This window comes from Trachymyrmex cornetzi, unplaced genomic scaffold, assembly GCF_001594075.2.
Source record: "Trachymyrmex cornetzi isolate Tcor2-1 unplaced genomic scaffold, Tcor1.1 scaffold75, whole genome shotgun sequence".
Classification (NCBI taxonomy): Eukaryota; Metazoa; Arthropoda; class Insecta; order Hymenoptera; family Formicidae; genus Trachymyrmex; species Trachymyrmex cornetzi.
The window spans coordinates 91,462-113,426 of NW_017300081.1; the positions used below are offsets into that span (position 1 = coordinate 91,462).

General features: G+C 33.9%; 4 protein-coding genes across 6 annotated transcripts; 1 reads left to right on the plus strand and 3 right to left on the minus strand.

Moving 5' to 3' along the window:
• Window positions 1–2,050: 2,050 nt before the first annotated feature.
• Atg101 (autophagy-related protein 101) lies at window positions 2,051–6,317 on the minus strand. Of its 2 annotated transcripts, none has more exons than XM_018518476.1 (2): window positions 5,802–6,317; window positions 2,051–4,050 (listed from the first exon to the last, which is right to left on the minus strand). In XM_018518476.1, exon 2 carries the CDS (start codon window positions 4,040–4,042, stop codon window positions 3,386–3,388), a length of 657 nt encoding a protein of 218 aa, XP_018373978.1. In that variant the 5' UTR covers window positions 4,043–4,050; window positions 5,802–6,317; the 3' UTR covers window positions 2,051–3,385. The 2 variants fall into 2 exon arrangements, with proteins under 2 accessions (XP_018373978.1, XP_018373977.1); XM_018518475.1 differs by having other exon boundaries at window positions 4,848–6,317.
• A 2,463-nt stretch (window positions 6,318–8,780) lies between these two features.
• Window positions 8,781–11,738, minus strand: HLH54F (basic helix-loop-helix domain-containing transcription factor HLH54F). Of its 2 annotated transcripts, none has more exons than XM_018518478.1 (3): window positions 11,621–11,738; window positions 10,153–10,468; window positions 8,781–9,168 (listed from the first exon to the last, which is right to left on the minus strand). In XM_018518478.1, exons 2-3 carry the CDS (start codon window positions 10,462–10,464, stop codon window positions 8,971–8,973), a joined length of 510 nt encoding a protein of 169 aa, XP_018373980.1. In that variant the 5' UTR covers window positions 10,465–10,468; window positions 11,621–11,738; the 3' UTR covers window positions 8,781–8,970. The 2 variants fall into 2 exon arrangements, with proteins under 2 accessions (XP_018373980.1, XP_018373981.1); XM_018518479.1 differs by having other exon boundaries at window positions 10,153–10,465; window positions 11,621–11,634.
• A 3,026-nt stretch (window positions 11,739–14,764) lies between these two features.
• On the plus strand, window positions 14,765–17,924 carry Yeti (yeti). The gene is made up of 3 exons (XM_018518499.1): window positions 14,765–15,035; window positions 15,526–15,903; window positions 16,339–17,924. The coding sequence occupies exons 2-3, from the start codon at window positions 15,555–15,557 to the stop codon at window positions 16,857–16,859; spliced, it is 870 nt and encodes a 289-aa protein (XP_018374001.1). The 5' UTR covers window positions 14,765–15,035; window positions 15,526–15,554; the 3' UTR covers window positions 16,860–17,924.
• Window positions 17,925–18,216: 292 nt separating this feature from the next.
• LOC108768165 (protein FAM133) lies at window positions 18,217–21,548 on the minus strand. Its single transcript, XM_018518498.1, has 8 exons — window positions 21,512–21,548; window positions 21,339–21,433; window positions 20,202–20,372; window positions 19,861–19,929; window positions 19,323–19,396; window positions 18,984–19,240; window positions 18,536–18,681; window positions 18,217–18,459 (listed from the first exon to the last, which is right to left on the minus strand). Exons 2-8 carry the CDS (start codon window positions 21,389–21,391, stop codon window positions 18,360–18,362), a joined length of 870 nt encoding a protein of 289 aa, XP_018374000.1. The 5' UTR covers window positions 21,392–21,433; window positions 21,512–21,548; the 3' UTR covers window positions 18,217–18,359.
• Between the last annotated feature and the right edge of the window lie 417 nt (window positions 21,549–21,965).

Below are 21,965 nucleotides of genomic sequence, written 5' to 3' on the forward strand. Positions count from 1 at the left end.
GCGACAGAGTGGTAAAGCTGCGCGCTTTATTATATGACATATATTGTTCGACTACTTGAACTTCGCGTCGATAATTAAATTAGAGATAAAATGTATTTTTAAATGGAATCAATGATATATGACCTTTTTTTATTTCTCGTGAAGAGATAATAGCGAAATTTTTAAGAATAGTAAATAAATATTGAAAGTAAAATGTCAATAAATGGAAATAATTGTACGAGCGTAATTTAAATATTTAAGAAACGTAAATATAATAATAATAGTAAGCAAATAAAGTCATCGGTTTTGATGAATAAATCTAATAAATTTGATAAGGATAATGATTATTTTTTATTTTCTTAATAAATAATTTATACGCTATCACTCGGTGTTGGCTCTTATTGGCATTTTTCTCTTCGTAAATATAATAATTACGAAATGTATCAATACGTAATATATTCTTGTTGCTACTTTTTTCGTAATTCATAATGTAACAATAAATATAGTGATATAAGGTCTACTTTGTTCCTTCCAGAAATCCAATTTAATACTGAAAATTATTTATTTTGAGCATTAAAAACACTGAAGATATAATATTTTTAATACTCAAAATAAATCATCAATCACTACTTTTCAATATTAAACTTCTGTAAAGGGATGTTTCTGATCAATATATGACAAAAAAAATTATTTGCAATTATTTACAATTTACAAAAGCACGAAGCATTTTTTGATGTTTTCGGAGTACTGTATATATGAATTTATGCTACAAATTACATTATATATTTAACTGCGTGATAGAGATGAATCAAAGGTTACATGGATAAACGGGAGACACGGATGTTTTCATAAAAAAATAGTGCGATTATAAAATACAGTAATTTATTAATAATTAATCATTTATCGTCAGCGTACTCATCATGATAAATTAAAACTTGTAGATATTTCATCTTCTTCACTATACACTACACGTTTTGTCACATTTGTCGCGCAGCTTACAATATACAGGTCTCGGTTTTATCTATTTTGCTATTTATATATATATGTATATATATATATATATTATTTTCTTTATATATTACATTTGATTATATATATATATGCGCACGTATGCACACCTTTCTTTGTCATAATATCATATCGCGGCTCCATACCGCGACTCCTTTTTACCTTTTACAACATATCGTGCATCATATAATTGTAAAAAGTAAAAGAAAGATAGTGCGAGGGAAAGAGATTGCGGTCGATTTTCTACACGGAATCGCATAGAGAGCGACGGACTGTCGACGACCACCGTGGTTTCCTTTCTTTTTTCCTTTCTTTAATCGATACAAGAGAAAAAAAGACACTCCTAACAATAGGATACATCCAATCGACGTACGCTCGAGTCGCGGAACATTCAGTTAAAATCGCAATTGCATATTAAACTAGTTGGAGAACGTTGGCAGAAAAAGAAAAGCAGTAGGGACGATACATGATTAATCTTTAAATTAACATTACGCTTCTCGTCTACGGTTAATTCGTAAAGTATGTGCACTACTAATGCGTCGTGATATCTTTGTTGATTGGTCATAGGTAAGGCCGAAAAGCGGATCTCGGAACGCGCGGGGACCCCTCGGCACGACACGATTTGATTTACGGCAATATTCTTCAGACGCTATTTACATTGTATAATATAATAAGTATAATCGCGCGCGGGTCACCGCCGACCGCGTGTCATTCCGAACATCCGCCGTTACGCCTTCCATCTTGCTTGAAAATCCTAAAACGACACGACGTTAACGGCACACATTTGTCGCTTATGAGGAATAGAACAAAACCGTCTCGAATCCGAGAAGGATCACAGATTTGTTTTCTGCGCGCGCGAGAGAGAGAGACTATTCCACTTTTTTACGAGATGAAAGGAGATACTTCGAGCTCAATAAATAATAGTGACACTATCATCTGGTATATGTTAGTCCCTAGCACATTAATTTTCCTATAAAAAATTCGATACGAAGGCACGAAACGTCTGGGAAAATGTAATCGTGACGGCGATTTTTCGTACGGTTCTTTCGTATCACCCGGTGCGCTTCGTTATTGCGGGCGTCGCATTGGCTTAATGATATATCAACTTATTTTACAACTTTGATTATTACAACTTAAGAAAAAAAAGAGTAATATGTAAATAATTGTATTTGCTAATCTGCATACATATAACGCCTCTAGCGTTACGTCACGTATCATCACTCGTGAAAATAAATAACAATCGCTTCCATGCATACACATAATTACAATAAACACTCTGCTCTTCCGCACATTTAACGCTAATTCTGACCCGGTCGTTACACAATTTCCTAATACTAAATCCAATATTGGACACGATCGGATGTTCAGCGTTAAATTCACGATGAAAATAATAGCAGCCTTGTATGCAAACACACGTGTATATGCTACGCGTTATACATTTGCGGAATATTCCAAGCGTTCTGTGATCGTCAGAGAGTTTAGGATAGCTATACATACTTTCAATGTTAGTGACTGAAAAACAGAGTGTACAGTAGCGCCAAATACAGCCGTCGTGTAGTCGGAGGAGTTTATCAAGGAGCAAGTTACGAGTACCTTTAAGATTTAGTATTCTCAAAGACTCTACTAGACATTAAAGAATCTGAAGACATCCTGCTCTTCTATAGACTCGAAATCTCTGTATTCTTACTCTCTAAATAAAATTATCTTCTCTGTGTGACGCATGAAAATTCTTTGTCTACTAAAGGAAATTACGTTTGAATCTATTCTACGATATACACAGCATTTGAAAAGGATGAGAAGCGAGAAGAGGAACATAATGTCGTTCTGTCACAGCGGGTCATCTGTGGAGATTTAAGTGGTGAGAGTTAGGAGGTAAAATATTATTGTAGAAAACGTGACTAAATGTGATTCTGCTAAAATTATGCGACGGACGTTCATAGTAAAGTACAAAAGAAGCAAGTGTCACAGTGTTGTGTTTCATTTGTACTATATAGAGACATTAGAGACAGAGCAGCGGAAGTCCCTGCAATGTATACGAAATATTATTTTCGTTATAAGAGATACTACTATTACGGAGCTTACAAAATCTGGCGGAGTCTACCACGTAGGCAAAGTACTCGCCGAGTACCTTTGGTAATTTCCGCCGGGAACAAGTGGTCGAAGACTCGAAACCATTCTGCTTTCTTTATAATGCAAATTTAGTATTTTTCTTGGAACTCATAGTAACAGCTACGGTGGCAGGTTAGAATCATTGTGAATAAGAAAAATCGCTTGATGCAATGCAGAAATTTGTGCATCATAGATGAAAAAAGAAAGTATAAGATTTTGCGTTTTGATGACTCTGACAAGCTAAACGAATGCAACTAACGCGAAGAGTTTACACTATACGTTATAACGACTAAATGGATAGTGTCTCTCTAATCAATTTCTTCATGGTGTTGCCCATCGTGGTGGTCGACGGACTAGAAGTCGTGAAAGACAATTTGAAGAGATACGGTTGTATATCCGGGTACGAGGTATCGAAGATCAGATCCAGCTCGGCCTGACTTGGCACTTTTGGAATGTAATCGTGCCGATTCATGACCTCGGTGATGTAAAGGATCTTGTCGGTCAGCAGATCGCCCACTTTTTCTCGACATATCTGCCGTTCATGCTCGGTGGCCAATTTGATAAGTTCAAGGCGCACAGTCCACACTTCCCATGGTATACATTCCGGTTGAAACGGCCAGCGACTCTTTTTCCTCTGGAAGAATTCTAGGGATATCTGACCGGAACCTGGACTATCGGTGGAGCGCAGCGCCTCCGAGAAACCCGATATCTCACGCTTCAGCGTCTGATCGAGGTGCACCGACGAGCAGCAGACGTAAGTGAAATCAATGAAGTCGCAGTCCACGTCCTGGTATCCTACAGTGCCCACCGAATAGCTGCCTTCCTGTTTGTACTTGAATTTGCCAAGGCTCCGATGAAATAGCACGCTGTGGAATATACTTGCCACTGCCTCATCCACCTGACGTCCCTCCATGCTCAATTCGAACAGCTGCGTCCTGGCATTCATAGTGATACCTGTGGAACAATTATCATGCCAACAATCTCTGACAATGTGTTTAATAAATAAAATACATAAAAAATAAGAAATAAAAAATTATTATCTATATGTCTATAAAAGTCATGAAAAGGAGTTGCAGAATTAAATTATACTAAATCAAAATGTTCTATTATCGTCATCAAATATTTTATGATACAGTCAATAGTATAATGCCAAGGACAATTACATAAAAATAAGAACAACAAATAAAAGGAGCATAGAAGACAACATTGTGTTAACATAAATATTTTAAATATAAGACTTTGCACGAAGAAGATTCTGTGTGTGGCTTCTATGCTCCTTTTAAATTTCTATCTCACATGGATAAGGAGATACAAAGAAATGACTCATAGTACTCTCATCATAACAAAGGGAAATAAAAAAAACAAACAGTGAAAGGTTGACTCTTTCGACAAAGATCTGAAACACATGTCTGTCAAGTCATCATTAATTTAAAGAACACGGCAATTTTCATCAATCAGACCGTTACAGTCATGCAAGCCAGCAAGCCTAACCTCAAATCCATTGAGAATCTAACGAACTGAAGCATGCACGATGCATTGACGCACGTGGGCGACGAATGAAATTTCAAAATCGGCTGAGAATGTAAAAGAAAAGCAGGGATCGACACGATGACGTCGGTCTTGCGGCCGATTGTACTCTTCTCGTTCGCGCTTTTTACGTAACGAGGCCTCAGGACGAAAAGACAAGGGAGAGGAGGAGAAGAGCCATGCTCTACTAGGAAAACAACTTATCGCCGAAGGCGCGAACTAACTTTGTCGCTCTTTCCCCTTGGTATCGAGGCCACTCTCTCGAGATCGCTCCGCCTCACCGCCGTCGTCCTCGTCGCCGTCCTCGTGCCGTGCGATGGCGGACGAAACTAGGTTAAGTTTCACGCGTTGATCTGGTGACTTCTGCCGCCGTGGGTACCGCTACCCTCTTCCATCGAGTCCGTTTTCGCGCGTCCCGTTCTTTTCACGACGCACCACCACCACCACCACCACCAGCAACAACAACAACAATACAACCACTATCACCACCACCACCACCACCACGGCCGCCGTCGCCGCTGCCACCAGCACTGCCACCAACTCCGCCGTCGCCGCCTCCACCGCCGCCACCACCACCGCCGCCGTCGTCGTTGTTGTCGTCAACGTCGTCGCTGTCACGTTCTCGTCACGTCGCCGTCACGTCGCTCGCGCAACGAGTTACTCCGACCTGTTCATTCGTCGACAATCTTCCATCGTCCCCGACCAGTCCCGACGACGGGGAGCCCAGGCCGCGCTTGTCCTCTTTCAGCAGCAGCCGCGGCAGCAGTATCCAGTTAAGTCAGTGGCCCGCTCCACACGGGTTTGTGGGTAAACAACAGCTGTGATCGTGGCACACGCCATCTTGACGCTGCGCCGCTGATTCGCGCTTCGATACCTGGCCCCGCGAGGGCTCCACGCACTCCGTCCCGGATGGTGGGTCCCGGAGCGTGTATATCTTGACGACTCTCTCTGCTTGACTCCGCGCGCGACGACGTCGGGAATACGGGATCAACGGGAAATTCGAAGATTGCCTGGGATGGCCGACGAAGGCAAAGAACTTTCTCTCTCTCTCTCACTCTTACGCACACACATACACACTCTCTTTTTCTCTCTCTCCTCTTTCTCTCTCTTTTGCAGAAGAAAACGATCGTCACACGACACAACGTTTGATTAGACTTCGATTAGACGTTACGGATTACCGAGTCAGCTGTGACGATCTGTCTGCCTACTCTCCGGGAATCACTCGCCTGGTGCTACATCATGAAATCACGCGACGTATACCATGTACGAAACGACACAACGTGGATCGATTGACGTCTTGCGTCAGAGCCGGACACAGACAGTCTGGCACTGGACAAACTGGACTAGATCTCCCACTCCGCTCCGCTCTGCTCCGTACTTGTACTCTGTACTAATCCAATCTACGATCTACGATAAGTCGCACACCGGATGTGTGCGTTGGTGTGCGTCGCGAAAACTGCCGCGCGACGCCTCGCGGTGAGATCAGCGTCACACGTGCGCAGTTGCAAAAGGCGCGAAACGACTTCGCTTCCTGGAAATCTCGTGAATCGACGCTTCGAAATCCCGACGCTTGCTTGATCGCGTTTTCGAGTCGCCTATTGGCTCGTCGACTTTCACCTTTTGAGACATTTACTCCGATATCGTTTTGACAAATAAGGTTCGTTATCAGGTGACTTTCGCGATATTCTATTTATTCTGACCTCTTTAGCGATAGATTTTCTACCTTCGTGTTTAGGGCTATATTTAGAGATGTGCGATCTCCGGATCGATTCGCAAAAAATCGACTTTTTGCAACAAGATCGCTCCGAAATTCCTTTTTGTTTAAAAAAAAAAGCGAAATTAATTCCTAAAGAAATCTAAGCAAATCATCATGTCAAACTAAGAACATTATTTCTATTTTAACGAGATTTATTTTTCGACCTATGTTTTTTGTGTATTCAAAATCTTCAATTTTTTTAATATGTAAAATGATAATTAGAGTTGATCTATCGAAAAAAAAAACAAAAATCCCTACAAAAATGTAAATTATTTATATTATTAGAACAGAATATCTCTCTTATCTTAATGAAATTTATTTTTCGAGCTACATTGATTAAACAATTTTTATTTCTCTTAATGAATACTATGCGTTTTTAAAGCTTTGATTTTTTAAATTGGTAAATTGAAAGAGATAAATCGAAATTCATCTGTTTATTTATCTAAAAAATCATATAAATTCATAAAACAATTTATTTGTGTTACCAAGACAAAATATCGTTTCTATCATAACGAAATTAATTTTTTTATCTATATTGATTAAACCGCTTTTATTCCTCTCGAATACCATATATTTTTAAAGCTCTTTTTTAAATTTAAATTTTTGATGATAAACAATTTCACTGGAACAATTTAATTTATTATGAGCTGATCTTCCTCGATTGCTTTTATCGTTACAACCAGTAGCGATATCTGTATATCTCGGACATATGTCGCCTGAAAATAGTGCGATGGAAATTTTTAAGGATAGTCAGAAAATAGTGAAGAAACCATCATCTTTCGTTTATAAATTTCCGAAATCTATGTATGTTGTTGTAAAGATATGTCAAGCGATACGTTTAGTGTCGGCCGATTTGTCGCCGTGTGGGATCTATTATTTTAGTATTAGGTTTACACAAAAGGCCCTTTGCGTTGTTTATTTTACTTGAACTTCTTTATCCTTCTTACCTTACCGCGGATTTCCTCTCCGCTGTTCCGGATGCTACTCAGCGTTTCTCCATCAAGAGACATCAGTCTTTTTTTTATAAAATCACAAAGCGGTCACGGACGACATAAAATATAATTAAAATGATATTATAAAAATATTTTCAATCGAAGTACCAAAGATATTCTTTGTGGCGAATCTTTTATTTTAATAACTAATTTTAATTATTTAAATATTGCATGAAAATACTTTCTGCTGATAACATAATATATAAAATATAACAAAAATATATCAATATATTTTAGAGATGTATAAAAATACTTTTTTTGTACGTTACTTTCATCAATCATTATTTTGCAAGCAATAAATCACTGTCTGCGTTCAGCGGAAAAAGCAGCTTTGCAACTGTTGTAAAATTCTTTAATATGATTGAGCTTGGTCTTGATTTCTCACTAGATTTAAAAATATATATCATTCATAATAAAGAATCTTATACAACAGTTATAAAGCTGCTTTTTCTGAATGTAGCTATTAATAGTTTATGATTGTCTATCAACAGGTGCCCAACTATCGCCTTTAATTTACTGTATCTTTAAAACAAACCGTAGTCGATTCATAGTTTTAAAAAGCTCTTTAAAGTACTGTATCTTTAAACTAAAACGGTTTTTTTATAAATAAAAATTTTTTACTTTCTCGAAACCACCGAATAAATTTCAACAATAAAGCTTGCCGACACAATTTTGCTACGCTCTGTACATTGTTAACAATCTAAATTAGTATAATGTTAACAATCTAAATTAGTAAATGTTGCACTAAATAATACAAAGAGAGTTTTTGAAAATCTTAGAAACATTTTTATTGGACTAGTTAACATACTTTGGTATCAATCATGATTATAATATTATATGATATTGCAGTAATTGAGTGTATGAAACAAGGAAACAGTCTCTTCGCGTAATGCATACTACCCTTTCATAGAAGATATTGCATTAAATAATACAAAAAAAAAGTTTTTGAGAATCTTAGAAACCCTTGCAGAAAAATACTGGAAGGTAGTGATATTAATCACTTATTTTGGATTTTATAAATTGGTCGGTATTAAATTGGATTTCTGTAAAAGATTTTTATTGCACTAGTTTTAACATGCTATATGTAGGATAATGCAAATAAATAGAGAAACGCCAAATAAATATATGATATTCCTTCGCGGGAGATATTGAACTAAAATAAAATTATACTAAATTCTCGATTTTTATAAAATCTTTCCTTTATAAAATAAAACAAAAATGATTTTATTAAATCTTATAAAACCGTATATATGAGAAACACAACTTATAGAAATCAATTTTGTCTATTTTACCCGTAATTGTCATTTTTATTTATAATTTTGATTCATTCAGACTTTTAAAATATGCATAATAGAGGTTTCTTTGATATGCAAAAAAATGCGTACGGTCATGAACATATATTATTTCCTTGTCACACAAGTGGAGATGCATCCGTAATTATACATTAAGATTAAATCAATAAATACTAGAGTAAGGCACTATGGAATAAATAAGGCGTGAATACACGAATAGCACCGTCGTGTAATCCAGCTGGTAGTCGCTCTTCGTAGATATCGCTCGCTGTAGTTAAGTTCTGATTGGATTGTCAGATTTTTTTTGTTAGTAATAAGAGAGCTGTTGCTCCTGATTATGGCGTGTGGACACGCCCTGATGACCTGAATGATGGAAGTTTTGGATATCATGAGTTACTTGCTGTCCTCGATACTGATTACAACTCGAAGACGTCGAGGAGGACACGTTGCAACTGTTGTTCATAAGCGTGGTTGTGTTGTTGCTTTGAATAGCGAATGGCCATGACTGTAATTAAAATCATTCTTGTACCGTATTGTTGACTCAAATATTTAAATGCCTTGATTATGAAGTAGATCGCGATACGCATTGTTGACTTTTTCGATTATTATTAAAATTGTAAAATACTGATTAATTATAAGTGTCGGTATATCGATAGTGTATTGTAAATTAGACATTTATTTATGTATTATCACGAGATCACACTTTTTTTTTAAATATCAACTCAAATTTATTTGAATCTACATAAAAATATAATTTAAATTTACATAGCAAAATAACATTTTTAATAATTTTACGGACAGAATAACGTTCTTTGATCTTCGCGAAAGGAGGGCAACAAGAGACCAACTATTTCGCGGCGGAAACCGGTATGCTTCTTTAAACAACGAAACTAACTTAGAATTAATGGTAGTAAAGGATGGGTGGAAGGTTTTGGAGTGATTCGATCCACCTGGACAGACATAAACAGAGTAGATGACTGCGAAGACGGCGCTCGCGACTCCGAGTGGATCCACCTGGTCTCTGTGTTATTTTACGGAATCGTTATCAAGTCGAAAGTCTGATCGTAAGAACGAGAAATAGTTTGGAAATAACTCGCACTTTAGATTCCCGTTAAAATTAGATAAATCAACAATTTTGCTTAATCCTACATTTTGTGGAATGCAATTTGAATGGAATTTGTATCAAAAAATAACAATTAGATTCTTTATGAAAAAGATCTTGAAAGGTACTTGACACTTAGATTTTTTAGAGTCTCTTTTAGTTAAATCTACCTATTTTTTTTTAACAATTTTCTGATTAATGAGTTAATTGTTAATTAATGAACAAGTTTGCTTGTTTACTGTACTATACATTTTTTAATATTAGTACGCATAAAATTGTTGTTATTAACGTTACTTAAAGTTAACTGCAGTTTCATAAAATAAAAAAGGAGGAAAACTTGCTCAAACTTTAATTCTAATTTTAATGAAAATAGAAATGGGCACTCACCAAAGCCAGCGATAAGGATTTCGTGGTTTCAGTATGAGTTTCACCGTCATCTCGAAGTACTGCTCTTAGATGAGCAATGTATGTTGCGGCTAAACGCAACGTATCTAGTTTGCTTAATTTACTATCGGCTGGTATCCATGGCAATGTTGTCTTTAATCTACAAAATGCCTTGCTCAATATTCTCATTCTCGCACGTTCACGGGCATTAGCAGCGTTTCGCGGAGCGCGACTGTCCATGTCGTCCTTCATGTATTTTTCCTCAGAAGGATATTCCTCCAACGACGATGTCGAAGCGCGCCGTTTTCGAGGCATCCTACTGTATAATAACAGTTACTGTTAATTAATTATTAGATAATTATATTTTGGTAAATTGCGAGACACGTAATTATTATCGCGTAATAAAGAAGATTTTTTATGAATTAATCAAGAAATGATTCCAACTTTTTTCTTTATCATATTAGAAACTTCTATTTTATTTCTTTGAAAAATAGGATTTATTAACACGTCTCTTTCCTTACGTTCCAGCCAAAAAGTATAAGATAATTATCCATTGAATAGAAAGTACTGAAGTTCTTACTTTTCTCTTTTATATTGAAAATTTAAAATCAGACGAATCGAACTATACAGCAAAGCTATGTGTTTTCCTATAATTATTATAATAATCGATAAATAATGATTGCAAAAACAATAAATGATCAATTATAAGCGAAGATAATATAATTACATCGAATGTGAAGCTTTACTTCTTTGTGCCGTATTATTTTTACAGTAAAAAATTACATAAAAATTTATGTGTAGCTCAATTCTATTTATTACTTTAGATAAACGCTGAAAGTTAGTCTATCATTTTCTTTTTCATTTTGCATATTTTATTTCGCAAAATCTGAATCTAATAAGGAAACTTTATAAATTGCGAAGTGAAATGTATTTTGTGTTACGAGATTGAAAGAAAAAAATTATTTACAACATCAATTTAAATATCAGTTTGGAATTAAAAAATTACTTTTAAGAAATAGTTATTTTTAGCAGTTATTTAAGAACAATAATCTTACAATTAGTAATAATAATTTTGATTATTGTTTAAGTCTGCACTTGCACACGTACAATTCAACTTTTAAAAGCACAAAACTTTGTTCTATGTTTTTAACACTGTCATATGTAACAACAATAATACTTGTAGTAACACAGAAATTTTTATACAAAGAATCACAAATAACAAAGTCTGTAATAACGGAGCCTCTAATATGATTATTAATTTAACTCAACTATATTATAATAAAGATAAAAATTCAAAAACCAAAGTAGAAAACCACGCTATATCACTTTGTGTATTATGAAGAGTACTATAAGAATTATTTTCTTTTTTTAATTGCTACACTTAGAATATTAGTTTGTTGATGTTCTCGTCGTTCTCATATGCCTCCAAACTAATAATTCCAGCACAATTAGTATGCAACTTGTTCGATACCTATGATCGATTATTCCTTTTTTTATTCACTATCACGAATCTATTAACAGGGCCCTCGCAACAGATCGCGTCTATGGTGTGTAACTAATTGTTAGTCAATGTTCTTAGAGCACAGAAGCTGAAGGCTGGACCGGGTGGAGCAACGCAAATACGAAGAGAATGAGACAAACAGAAGATATGTTCGTTGGAGGGACGCAGAGATTTGGGACGTCCCGAAAACCAGGCGGAGCTTTCGAACATCAGACCCTGTGTCTCATTCGCCTCATCTCGTTTTCCGAGATGCTGCTCGATCCAATCCGCGGGAACATTGCGGCATTCGTAGCCACCTGGCACATCCTTCCTGGTTTTCTTCCTTCTTTCTTCTCTCTCTTTCTTTTTCTCTCTCTCTCTCTTTCTCTCTCTCTTTCGATGAAAGTGCAAAGAAGAAGAAACCAAGACTTGTATTAATATCTCATATTAAAAGCAAATGATTTTGAAACTTTTTCACATGAATTTTTAACTTTTACATTGGTGACGATTTCCGATTTGTTGATTGAATTCTGTGGTTTTAATTTTGACACATAATGTAATCGTAAAATAATATTAAAAAGTGTATTAACCGTTTAACTCTCTCTAGATGTTAAATTGGTCTTACAATAAATAGAATCGTACATTCCTATTTATTCTATATTTTGATTTAGACGATATTAAAAGATATCAGAAGATATCACCTTCAAAGATTATCTACTAAATAAGCAATATTATTTATATATAGAATGACTTTGATATTTTACCAAATATCGAAGATTTTAATTTCTTATCGTCATTAATGCACTTTATTCTTTAAGATAAATAACTTCTTAAGTTTTTATATTAGTCAATTTAACAAAGAGAGGATGCTCCTCAAGGATATTCTCATAATTATAATATGTGTATGATATCCTATACTAAAAACTATATTAAATTTTTTGCGCTTCACTTCCTTCGTGAATCCTTCGCGATAATATCCTGAACTCAGAGGCTATATTTAACACTCGATTGAAATAATTGTACGATTGAAGTAATTATACGATTGAAATAATTATCATGTAATCGTCTGCACGAGTACATACAGTTGCGTAATTGTTGGTGCATTGGATTATATTAGCATGTAGAACTTCTCGCGCATTCAGAGAAACTGCGATAGAATTTAGTACGCGTTAATTACTATAATATTACTAATATCTAACAATGACTCCAAATTATACTCTATAGTCTATATGACTATATTTCCCCAGGACACGTTCGTTCTTCATCCTCATTTATTCAGACTTTCGCTTTGAAGGGAAGGGTCGACTAATCCATAATCCATCGCAAATCCCCGTCAACCGGCAGTCATCTATTTCGTCGAAATTAGGATTCGAAATGGATCCTGTAATATGAGGTTTGCGGTGGCCCCTGCTGATCCTACTTAGAATACTGAAGAAGGCGTTAAGTTATTGCTCGACAAATTCATGAAAGATATAGGGCAATTTGACACTTTCCGACCTTTTTCTCACTAACTTGTCTCATGGAATCATTTAAAAGATTTGTAACAAATTGTGAAAATGGTGTACTCAACACCTAGTTTAAGTAAAAAAAGTTGTGGACAGATTTAGTATCTCCTCTCTTTTATTAATATTCTTTGAAAGATTTAATATCGATCCTTTTTAATGAAAATGCAAAGGATTATTTTATAGATATTATAATAATATTGTACATCTTTCTTCGTTTAGAACAGTAATAATTACAATTGCGCTTAAAATACAATTAGGATTTAAGCTGCTTTCCTTTTAGGAGATACTGTCGATACAAATATATTATTTTATCAATAAAATACAATAAATTAATTAGATTGTTGGACTCCTTACGCTTCAATCAAAATGCATACATGTCAAGGAGCGATTTTGGAATCAGCGCGGTAAACAATTGCGCAATAATCGATTATACGATTATACGAAGTATATACTTAGTATAATCAATTATTACGCGTTGTTTACCGCGCTCCAAATCGCCCTTTGACATATATGAATTTTGATATTATTCTATCTTATTCATTGAATTCCAAGGTATAGAACATTTGTGTCAACTATATTTCTTAAAAGGGAAGCAGCCTCAGTTAAAAATACAAATACAACGTGAGAGCAAAGTAAATGTTATCTTTACATCAAATTATATCACCTGTTTATCTTAAAAATATTCTACCATTACTACCAAACAATTCACTATTTTATTGTAATTTCACGTTTATTGTAATTTAACTTATATATATGAATTATATACGTATACTAAATAATTAAATGAAAATTAAATGCATATATATGAATGATATATATGAATATATGATAAACAAAATTAATTATTTTAGGTCTAATTTATGTGGCCTATAATATGCATTATTAGAATTCAAAAGAAAATTCTATTTATAATTTTATATACTGTATAATACGAAAAACATTTGAGAAGTTTACTAAATTACGTATAAATTATACATATTAAATATCGCATATATATTTTATATATACAATATATATAAAATATATATATGCGATATATAAAGTTTTAATTTAAATTCTATTTTAAAGTTTGACACATTATGAATTACAGATATTTTTAAAAGAACAAAAATATTTCCTTAAAATTTATTGATGTTTGACAACTTCTATACTTTTTTTTTTGCTATATTTTTAGAAGTTTTTAGAAGATTTATGTCTGTTTCCACCAACGTAGATTAACTTTAATCTCGATTCAACTTACTCTTCGTCTTTTCCTAATTTTAAAGATTAGAAAAAAACGAAGAGTAAGTTGAACCAAGATTAAAGTTAATCTACGTTGATGGAAATGGGCATAAATGGAAGAATCTATACAAGAATCAATGGAAAATTCTTCCTTTTAATCAGAAAATATTGTTAAAAAACCAACAAAAAAATCTTTTTTCTATTGGATGAAAACTTTTCGATACAAAATTCAATTTTAATCCCGATCAGGAGAAATTCGACAAGTTTAATTCGTACGAACGAACGGCGCGACCGGCGCGACATGATCGCGGTAACTTCACGTCGTATCTTCTCAGTTCGCTGTAAGATGGTGCTGATTGTATCGAATAGCGCGACGTGCGTATTTGCGACGGAGTTGAACGAAGTCAACTAGTCAAGTCGAATCGAGTCGAGCGTGTCGCGAGGTACTGTGGTCCCTTTTTCCCCAAGTGTTGCTCACGGATTTTTTGGACAGCCGCTCCACGCCCGTGCGTGTACGTGCGAGATCGATTTAGGTCCACGCCAAGGGCCGAGGACGATTCATGAACGCGGCGACGATAACGCCGTATTCGCCGCTGCAATCTCGATATAACATTTCCGGAAGGCGAATCAGCGTCCGCTCGCGGAATTTTTGGCACTGACGGCACGCCGTTTAAAAGAACGTGAGTCACGAAATCGTATTAGGTACCGCATTTAATTCCTTTAGAAATCTATCTTCGTTGATTGAAGAGGTTAAGTTTTGCGACGTTGACAGTATAGGAGGAAGTGCGGTAATTTGATAGAATTTTTAATTGACGAGGCTTTTCGGAGCTCGCTTTGTTCTAGTGGCTTTGTTTGAATATTGAACAAAGAAACATCAGTATATAAAAAAGTTAATAGTTTTTATTTTTTATAAAATATTGTGTGTAGTTTATAATAAAATAATTGAAATGTAAATTATTTAAATTTAATTCTTAATTAAATATTAGTTACCATCTATGGCATGCATTTAACATTCTATGAATATAATTTTAGAATTATGAAATAAAAATAAAATAAAATAAATAGTAAAGTTTTTATATATCTTATAAATGTTAATTTTATTATTAAAATAAATACATATTTTTAGATAATATTTTTAGATAAATACATATTTTTATTATCTATTTGCAGCTATCTTCTGTAATAATCTATATTTAAACATGTCAGAAGAACATCAGTTGCCTTCTGATTCAGATGAAGATGATGAAGATTATGTTCCTGGTGGCGCTGATAGTGATCCAGTGTCTGAAGTAGAATCTGAAGGTGATATTGAGAGTGGTCCAGAGGATGAAAATGATGAAAACAAAAGAGAAACTGGAAAGAAAGATGCAAAGAGGTCTAAGAGTCGAAAGAGTAAAAAGGCAAAGCGTAGAAAGACTTTAGAAAAGTCCAAAGTATCAGAAGAAGAAAGTAAAGAGGAAGAAGAATGTAAAGAGAAAAAAGAGCTCACTGAAGAAGAAGAAAAAAAGAGAGCAGATTCTCTTTGGGCTGATTTTATGAAGGATACAGGTTTGTATAAAAAATTATAACACAATGAAATATTACATACAATTACATTACATAGTTACATAATATGTAACAGGAAGAATTTTTTTATTACATTAAACAGCTCAATAAGTCATTTATTTTAAAACACAAATTATATATTATATCTATAATGTCTACAATACAATTTCTAAAGATGCATTTGAGGATTTTTTTGGGCTTAATGCTATTTATGATATGTTCTTTTCAACTGAACTTCTTGCACCGTTCATTTTTTCTCATTTTCTCTTCAATATGGAGAAAAAAGAAGAAATTCGAATGGTGCAAGGAGTTCAGTTGAAGTCATTTAAACGAACAGACTTTTAGAAGAGAGTCAATAAAAGTATATTATCTTATCTAAATGAAATTAGTATAATATCTAAAAAGATTTAAATAACACGTTTATATATATTTTTACAGCTGTTGTATCGAAGTCCAAGCCACAGAATTCAATCAGCAGATCGAATGACAAATCATCACCGACAAATCATCAAAAGCCAAAAGTCCAAGAAAAAGTTAAGATAACTAAGGTTTTTGAATTTGCTGGTGAAGAAGTAAAAGTCGAGAAGGAAGTATCTGTTGATTCAGCGGAGGCCCGATTATCTCTTTCAACAGCCGAAAATTCCGCCGCAAAGTCACCAGAATCCACATCTCCTGCGGTCAAAGAACGTGGACGAGGTGGTATCAGGCGCGTCGGCTTAGGCGGCATCTCTTCGGTTCTAGGACAAATTGGAAAAAAGGCTAAAATTAGTACATTAGAAAAGTCTAAATTAGATTGGGACAACTTTAAGAAACAAGAAAACATTGAGGAAGAACTTAATACTCATAACAAAGGCAAGGACGGATATTTAGAACGGCAAGATTTTCTGCAAAGAGCAGATCTACGGCAATTTGAAATTGAAAAACAATTACGAAATACTAGTAGACGTAGTACGCGGTAAATTCGCATTTCCTCGTTTATATATGTCTCTTCGAGATAGAACATGGAGATAATAATATCGTGGTAGAAGATATTTACTCGCCAACTTGCCAAACTCGAACGCTTGTTGCACACGTTTAGCCTAATTCATTCGAGTTTTACGCTACATTTTGAGTAATGTGAGCAAAAGGAGCGTTGCCTCGTTTGACTCGATAACGTGCTGATTACGATAGCGATCGGTGATTTTTTTGAGGGACCGATTATTCCAGTGTTTTGAGACTCATTTCTCATGTGTACGTAATATACATAATAGCTTAATTTACTCTCAGCGAGCCTTCGTCTCGGCCTGATAATTGCACAGAACTTCGCATCGAAGCAGATTGTTTGAAGCTTTTGACGCTTCTCGAAAAGATTGTGCCCATGTAGAATATATCCATAAAATATTTTTTTATTTTATTTCAATAGAACGCGATACGTTTGCGTGTGTAGTCTGAATATACACGACATTCTAATAATAACGATTAGTCGAACGTTACGAGTGAGTACGAAGGAATATGTGTTTTAGGTAATATAACAAAATAACATAATGACATTTATTGACCTCATTCATGACCACTGCCTTTGGCAATTGTATGTGGAATATTTATAAATGGACCTCTCATAATAGATAGTATATAGATTATGTTGAAAGTTGACAGTTGTGGCGAATTTTATATGTCATCTTTGTCTCAAATTGTTATATAGGAATATAGTTCAACACATATAAAACACAGACATTGTTACTTTTGTGTAATGTATATTAGACAACAATAGGTCTATCCTTTTTCCATATCTTAGGATTAAACTTCTTATATGGTTCATCTTTCTTTTTTTTTTCATATTAGAGAAAAAAAAACAAAAGATGTAAATTGTGCAAGAAGTTCAATTCTGAGGTATAGAAAAAGAACAAGCCTAATATATCGAAACATAACATATACATATACTCAATACCCAATTAACAATTCTTGATTCAGCTCAGGTTACAATTTCCTCGAATTTACATTTTAATGTATCCTCGAAATACATTTTAATGTAATTCCATACAAGGACTGCTTTATGAATTCTTTTGAGAATTCTTAAATAATATTACTGAATAAATTGTCGAAAAGAGAAATGATATTTGATTCTTTTAAAAATATTAAATCCCAGTTGATATTTTCAGTACATCAAAACTTGCAACCAGTCTTAGTAACCAGTATTAAATGTTTTATAAAGATGGCAACATTGCAATATAAGAAACAATGAGGTAAATAATATTAACATTGATTTTACAATTGTTTTCAATTAAATCATGTTATTTATTTTTAAAAATTTATATAAAAATATATATATTCTTAGCAACATTCAGTAAAATTAAATGGATTCGTAGAATTTGCATGTTAAACGAATAAAAGATGATTTTGTATAATATCTTATAGGAGCGTAAAAATATGTAGGTATACAAATACATTTAACTATAATTAGAATACCAATCCATCTTAAATTACTGTTGTCTCGTCACCCATCTAATTACGAAAGCACTAAATCTGTCAATTCCTCTGCGAACAGTGTCTAATCCTCTAATAATCACGCTCTGTTCTTCACTGCAAATGTCGATAATCAAACAAAAGTCGTTAATGAAACGCTATCTCGTTATATAAGAAATACGAATGTGCTAACTTTGGTTTTGCTGCTGATAATTCGCGTGAATGTTTAAGTGCAGATTTCCTCTTGCTGGTCGATGGGCTTGCAGTATATCTACTCACTTGTATATTTTTCTTTGATGTGTTTTTACATGTTACTCGTTTCTTCCTTTTTTGTTCTGCCTATAAAAAGTCGATGATTCGCAGCAGTGTAATTTTTGATATTTTATGTTTAATTTATATCTTCTTTCTTTTCTGTATACATATCAAACGTCTTATTGGATAGTATATTCTTCGATAAAATAAAAATTATTTTTTTAATGTCTTTAATTTCTAATTTAAAAAGTACCTCGTATTTATCGAAAACAAATTTTCAAATTTTCAAATGCTCCATAACAGATAGTTAAAAATTGTTATTCATTTGGAATTAATACAATGTGATTTTTATATTATCTATTAATTAATTTAATAGATTAACGATTAACTTTAACAGAACAGCACTCGCAATGCGAAGGAATTCCATGAGACGACGTGCATTTGCAAGCTCTTAGCTCATCCAAGCTGCAACCTCGCACACAGGCGCAAAGCGTCACGAAACAGTCACGTCTCGGTCGATTGCTTTCTCTTTTCGAAGTCTTTTTATGCCGGCGACGCGATCTTTTCCTCCGCCTCTTGTTCCTCTTCACAGGATCCGTGCTCCGCGAATTTTCGTGCGAATTTCTGCTCTGAGCACCACGATGCTCTGCCAAAAATTCACGGGTGAACAATGCGAATCCTCTGACACGTCAAGTCTAAAGAATTTTTTTAACATGTTTTTTCGTTACCTTTGCGACAGGTACATATTTGCTTTTTACAATCCCGGGAATTGCCGGAAATTTGTCCGAATGTGTTCGTCTTGCTGCACACAATTCAGATAAATGCGATAAAACCGTTACTTTAGCTTATTCAACGTGGATGCGTTCAATTCTTTTAACTCCTTTATATGTGTATACATATATAGATGAGTATGAGCGATAAATGTAATCGCTAAGCTTAAAATGATAATTTTTTGTTGATATTTTTGGAAAAATTTCCATATTTCATTTTGTTATTCTTACATTCTTTTTTATCTTTAATATTAATATTGCCTAACGGTATTAGATAAAGTATTAATATACCAAGATACACCACACACTAAGCTTCTAATATCGCGTGCTGTGTTATTTTAGTGTAGAAAGGAATCTGGTTGAGTCAGTAAGCTGATAGGAAGAAAGGATTCTCAGGAACGTGGGGAAAGCAAGATCGAAATTATTTCACGTAAAGAAGGAAGACTTTGAATTATTGAACATTATTGAATATTAAATTTTTCATCCTACGTCTCACCGTAACTTCTGTGATAAATATGTCGAAGTTGAACTTTCAGAGGTTGACTGCGAGGTTTGGCGTTTTTTGCTAAAAGAAATTTCAAGTTAATGAAATTTATATAAATAAAATTAATAAAAATAAATAAAATTCTAATTTCGATTTATAAATAAAGTTCTACTGAAAGGATCTGATCTACATTTATTGTATTAATATTTATCTAAAATGTTGTATAAATATTTATCGAAAAGTATAAGCCATTAAAATTTCATAATTTATCGCAGAATCTTATCGCATAACTAATTTTTTTCTAAAAAATATTTTAGAAAAATTAGTAATATAAGGCATGAATTATTTAATACTTTTTGTAATCTCTCGATTTGTTAAACGATAAATTCTTTGGGCTATCTTTGGATCGCTTTGACTTCAGCTTCTGTGCTCTTTTATCTCGCGACGTAGAATTGTCTGAAGAACTTCGACGTGACGTTGATGGCGGTCTCGGATCTTTCTCTTTGTCCCTGTATTTACGGCTGCTATCAGCGGTAAAGAAAATACTTTTCAGGTATGTGCACAGCGCGAAGTTAAACTGTGTATACGCCACAACCTTATCGTAAAACGCTACATTTCATGGAGATCCTGCTTGGTGACGCGGCATTTCTTAAAGAATTCGATTGCAACTGTCGGCTTTTTCACGAAATGACTAGGATCCTCACGAGATGCTGCGATTTGTGACAAGTTTACGACAGAGACATTTTCTCCCACAGAGATGACTGATCCACAGTCATTTGGGTTTAATGAACCCACAGGTCCGAACTTAATATACGGACACATTCACATGCATTTATATATCATAGGCCGGTATTCATAGTCAAATCTTATATTCAAGATCGTCTTAAGTACGGTCTTAAGAAGTCACGAACCAATCAGAGGCCGGTATTCATAGTCGGTTCTTATTTTAAGACCGTCTTAAGTAATGTCTTAAGTCGCTAATGCGGCCCTTTGATTGGTTCATGATATCTTAAGACCGTATTTAAGACGGTCTTAAATATAAGATCCGACTATGAATACCGGCCAGGGCGCTGCATTAGCGTCTTAAGACATTACTTAAGACGGTCTTGAAATAAGAATCCGACTATGAATACCAGCCATAGACTTATTTTTATATCCACACACACACACATATATATATATATACACATTTTTGCGAACAATAGTACAATAAACATTTGAGAAAAAATAAAGGTAAAATGTAGTCCACTTTAAGAATAATGAGATACATTAAAAAAAGAATGAACGAATTTATATGCATGTTTGATACAAATGGGACAGGATAACAAAAAATTGAAGTTTATTTTTATTTATAGTTTAATTTTAAAAAAGAGAAAATATATGTGTGACAAAAATAAAATTGGACATTTCGAACGTATTATTACATAATTAAATTTCATAATTATAATTTATTGTATTATTATTCGCGTAACTTATATATAATTTCTTACGTCAATCTCTTTTTACTTCCAATGCACTTTGGATTGTGACATTGTCTCGGCATTTCCGATTCATCCGATCAAAATTTGCATGTTTCTTAATCGACCTGTTGTGATTTTAAAGAATGCTAAGGTAAATAAAATTTTATGACTACATACATTTTATAAATTATATGATATATTACCAGCACAATATTGCATATTTTTCAAGCATTTTTTTTCTTGTTAGGAAAAATTTATCAAATATAATAACCTTTTTATTTTCGTTTCAGTTACGAGTGTTATACACATTTTAGTTTTTTTTTTTCCTATTACAATCGAGAGCAATTGAGAGAAATTTATTCGATTTTTGTATCAAATCAAATTTTAATCTAAATACATAACACAGATGACATTTTCCATCACATCTTTGCGCCTAACTTCAATTAAAGGATGTCAAAAAACGAATGGAAAGGAAACTTTTATCAAATCATAATTTCTATTTCTATGTTTTCATAATTTTATATATCTCATATGTTTCTCATAATGACAAAAATTTCTCATCACGATTATATAAATCTGGTACTAATAATTTGCAGTATTCTTAATTCTGAAATCTTTCTCATTAGATAAAACTTCAATTTTCCAAGAGAATGACGC

What these genes read in the sequence shown, in the direction of transcription:
- Atg101 (XM_018518476.1), bottom strand. Translation starts at nt 4,042, where the DNA reads ATGAATGCCAGGACGCAGCTGTTCGAATTGAGCATGGAGGGACGTCAG.
- HLH54F (XM_018518478.1), bottom strand. Translation starts at nt 10,464, where the DNA reads ATGCCTCGAAAACGGCGCGCTTCGACATCGTCGTTGGAGGAATATCCT. An exon ending in AATCCTTATCGCTGGCTTTG is followed by an intron (nt 9,169 to 10,152) that starts GTGAGTGCCCAT and finishes TTTTAATTACAG; the next exon opens with TCATGGCCATTCGCTATTCA.
- LOC108768165 (XM_018518498.1), bottom strand. Translation starts at nt 21,391, where the DNA reads ATGCCGAGACAATGTCACAATCCAAAGTGCATTGGAAGTAAAAAGAGA. An exon ending in AAATCGAGAGATTACAAAAA is followed by an intron (nt 19,930 to 20,201) that starts GTATTAAATAAT and finishes AATTTCTTTTAG; the next exon opens with CAAAAAACGCCAAACCTCGC. An exon ending in TATTTATCACAGAAGTTACG is followed by an intron (nt 19,397 to 19,860) that starts GTGAGACGTAGG and finishes AATTGTGTGCAG; the next exon opens with CAAGACGAACACATTCGGAC.
- Yeti (XM_018518499.1), top strand. Translation starts at nt 15,555, where the DNA reads ATGTCAGAAGAACATCAGTTGCCTTCTGATTCAGATGAAGATGATGAA. An exon ending in TGATTTTATGAAGGATACAG is followed by an intron (nt 15,904 to 16,338) that starts GTTTGTATAAAA and finishes ATATTTTTACAG; the next exon opens with CTGTTGTATCGAAGTCCAAG.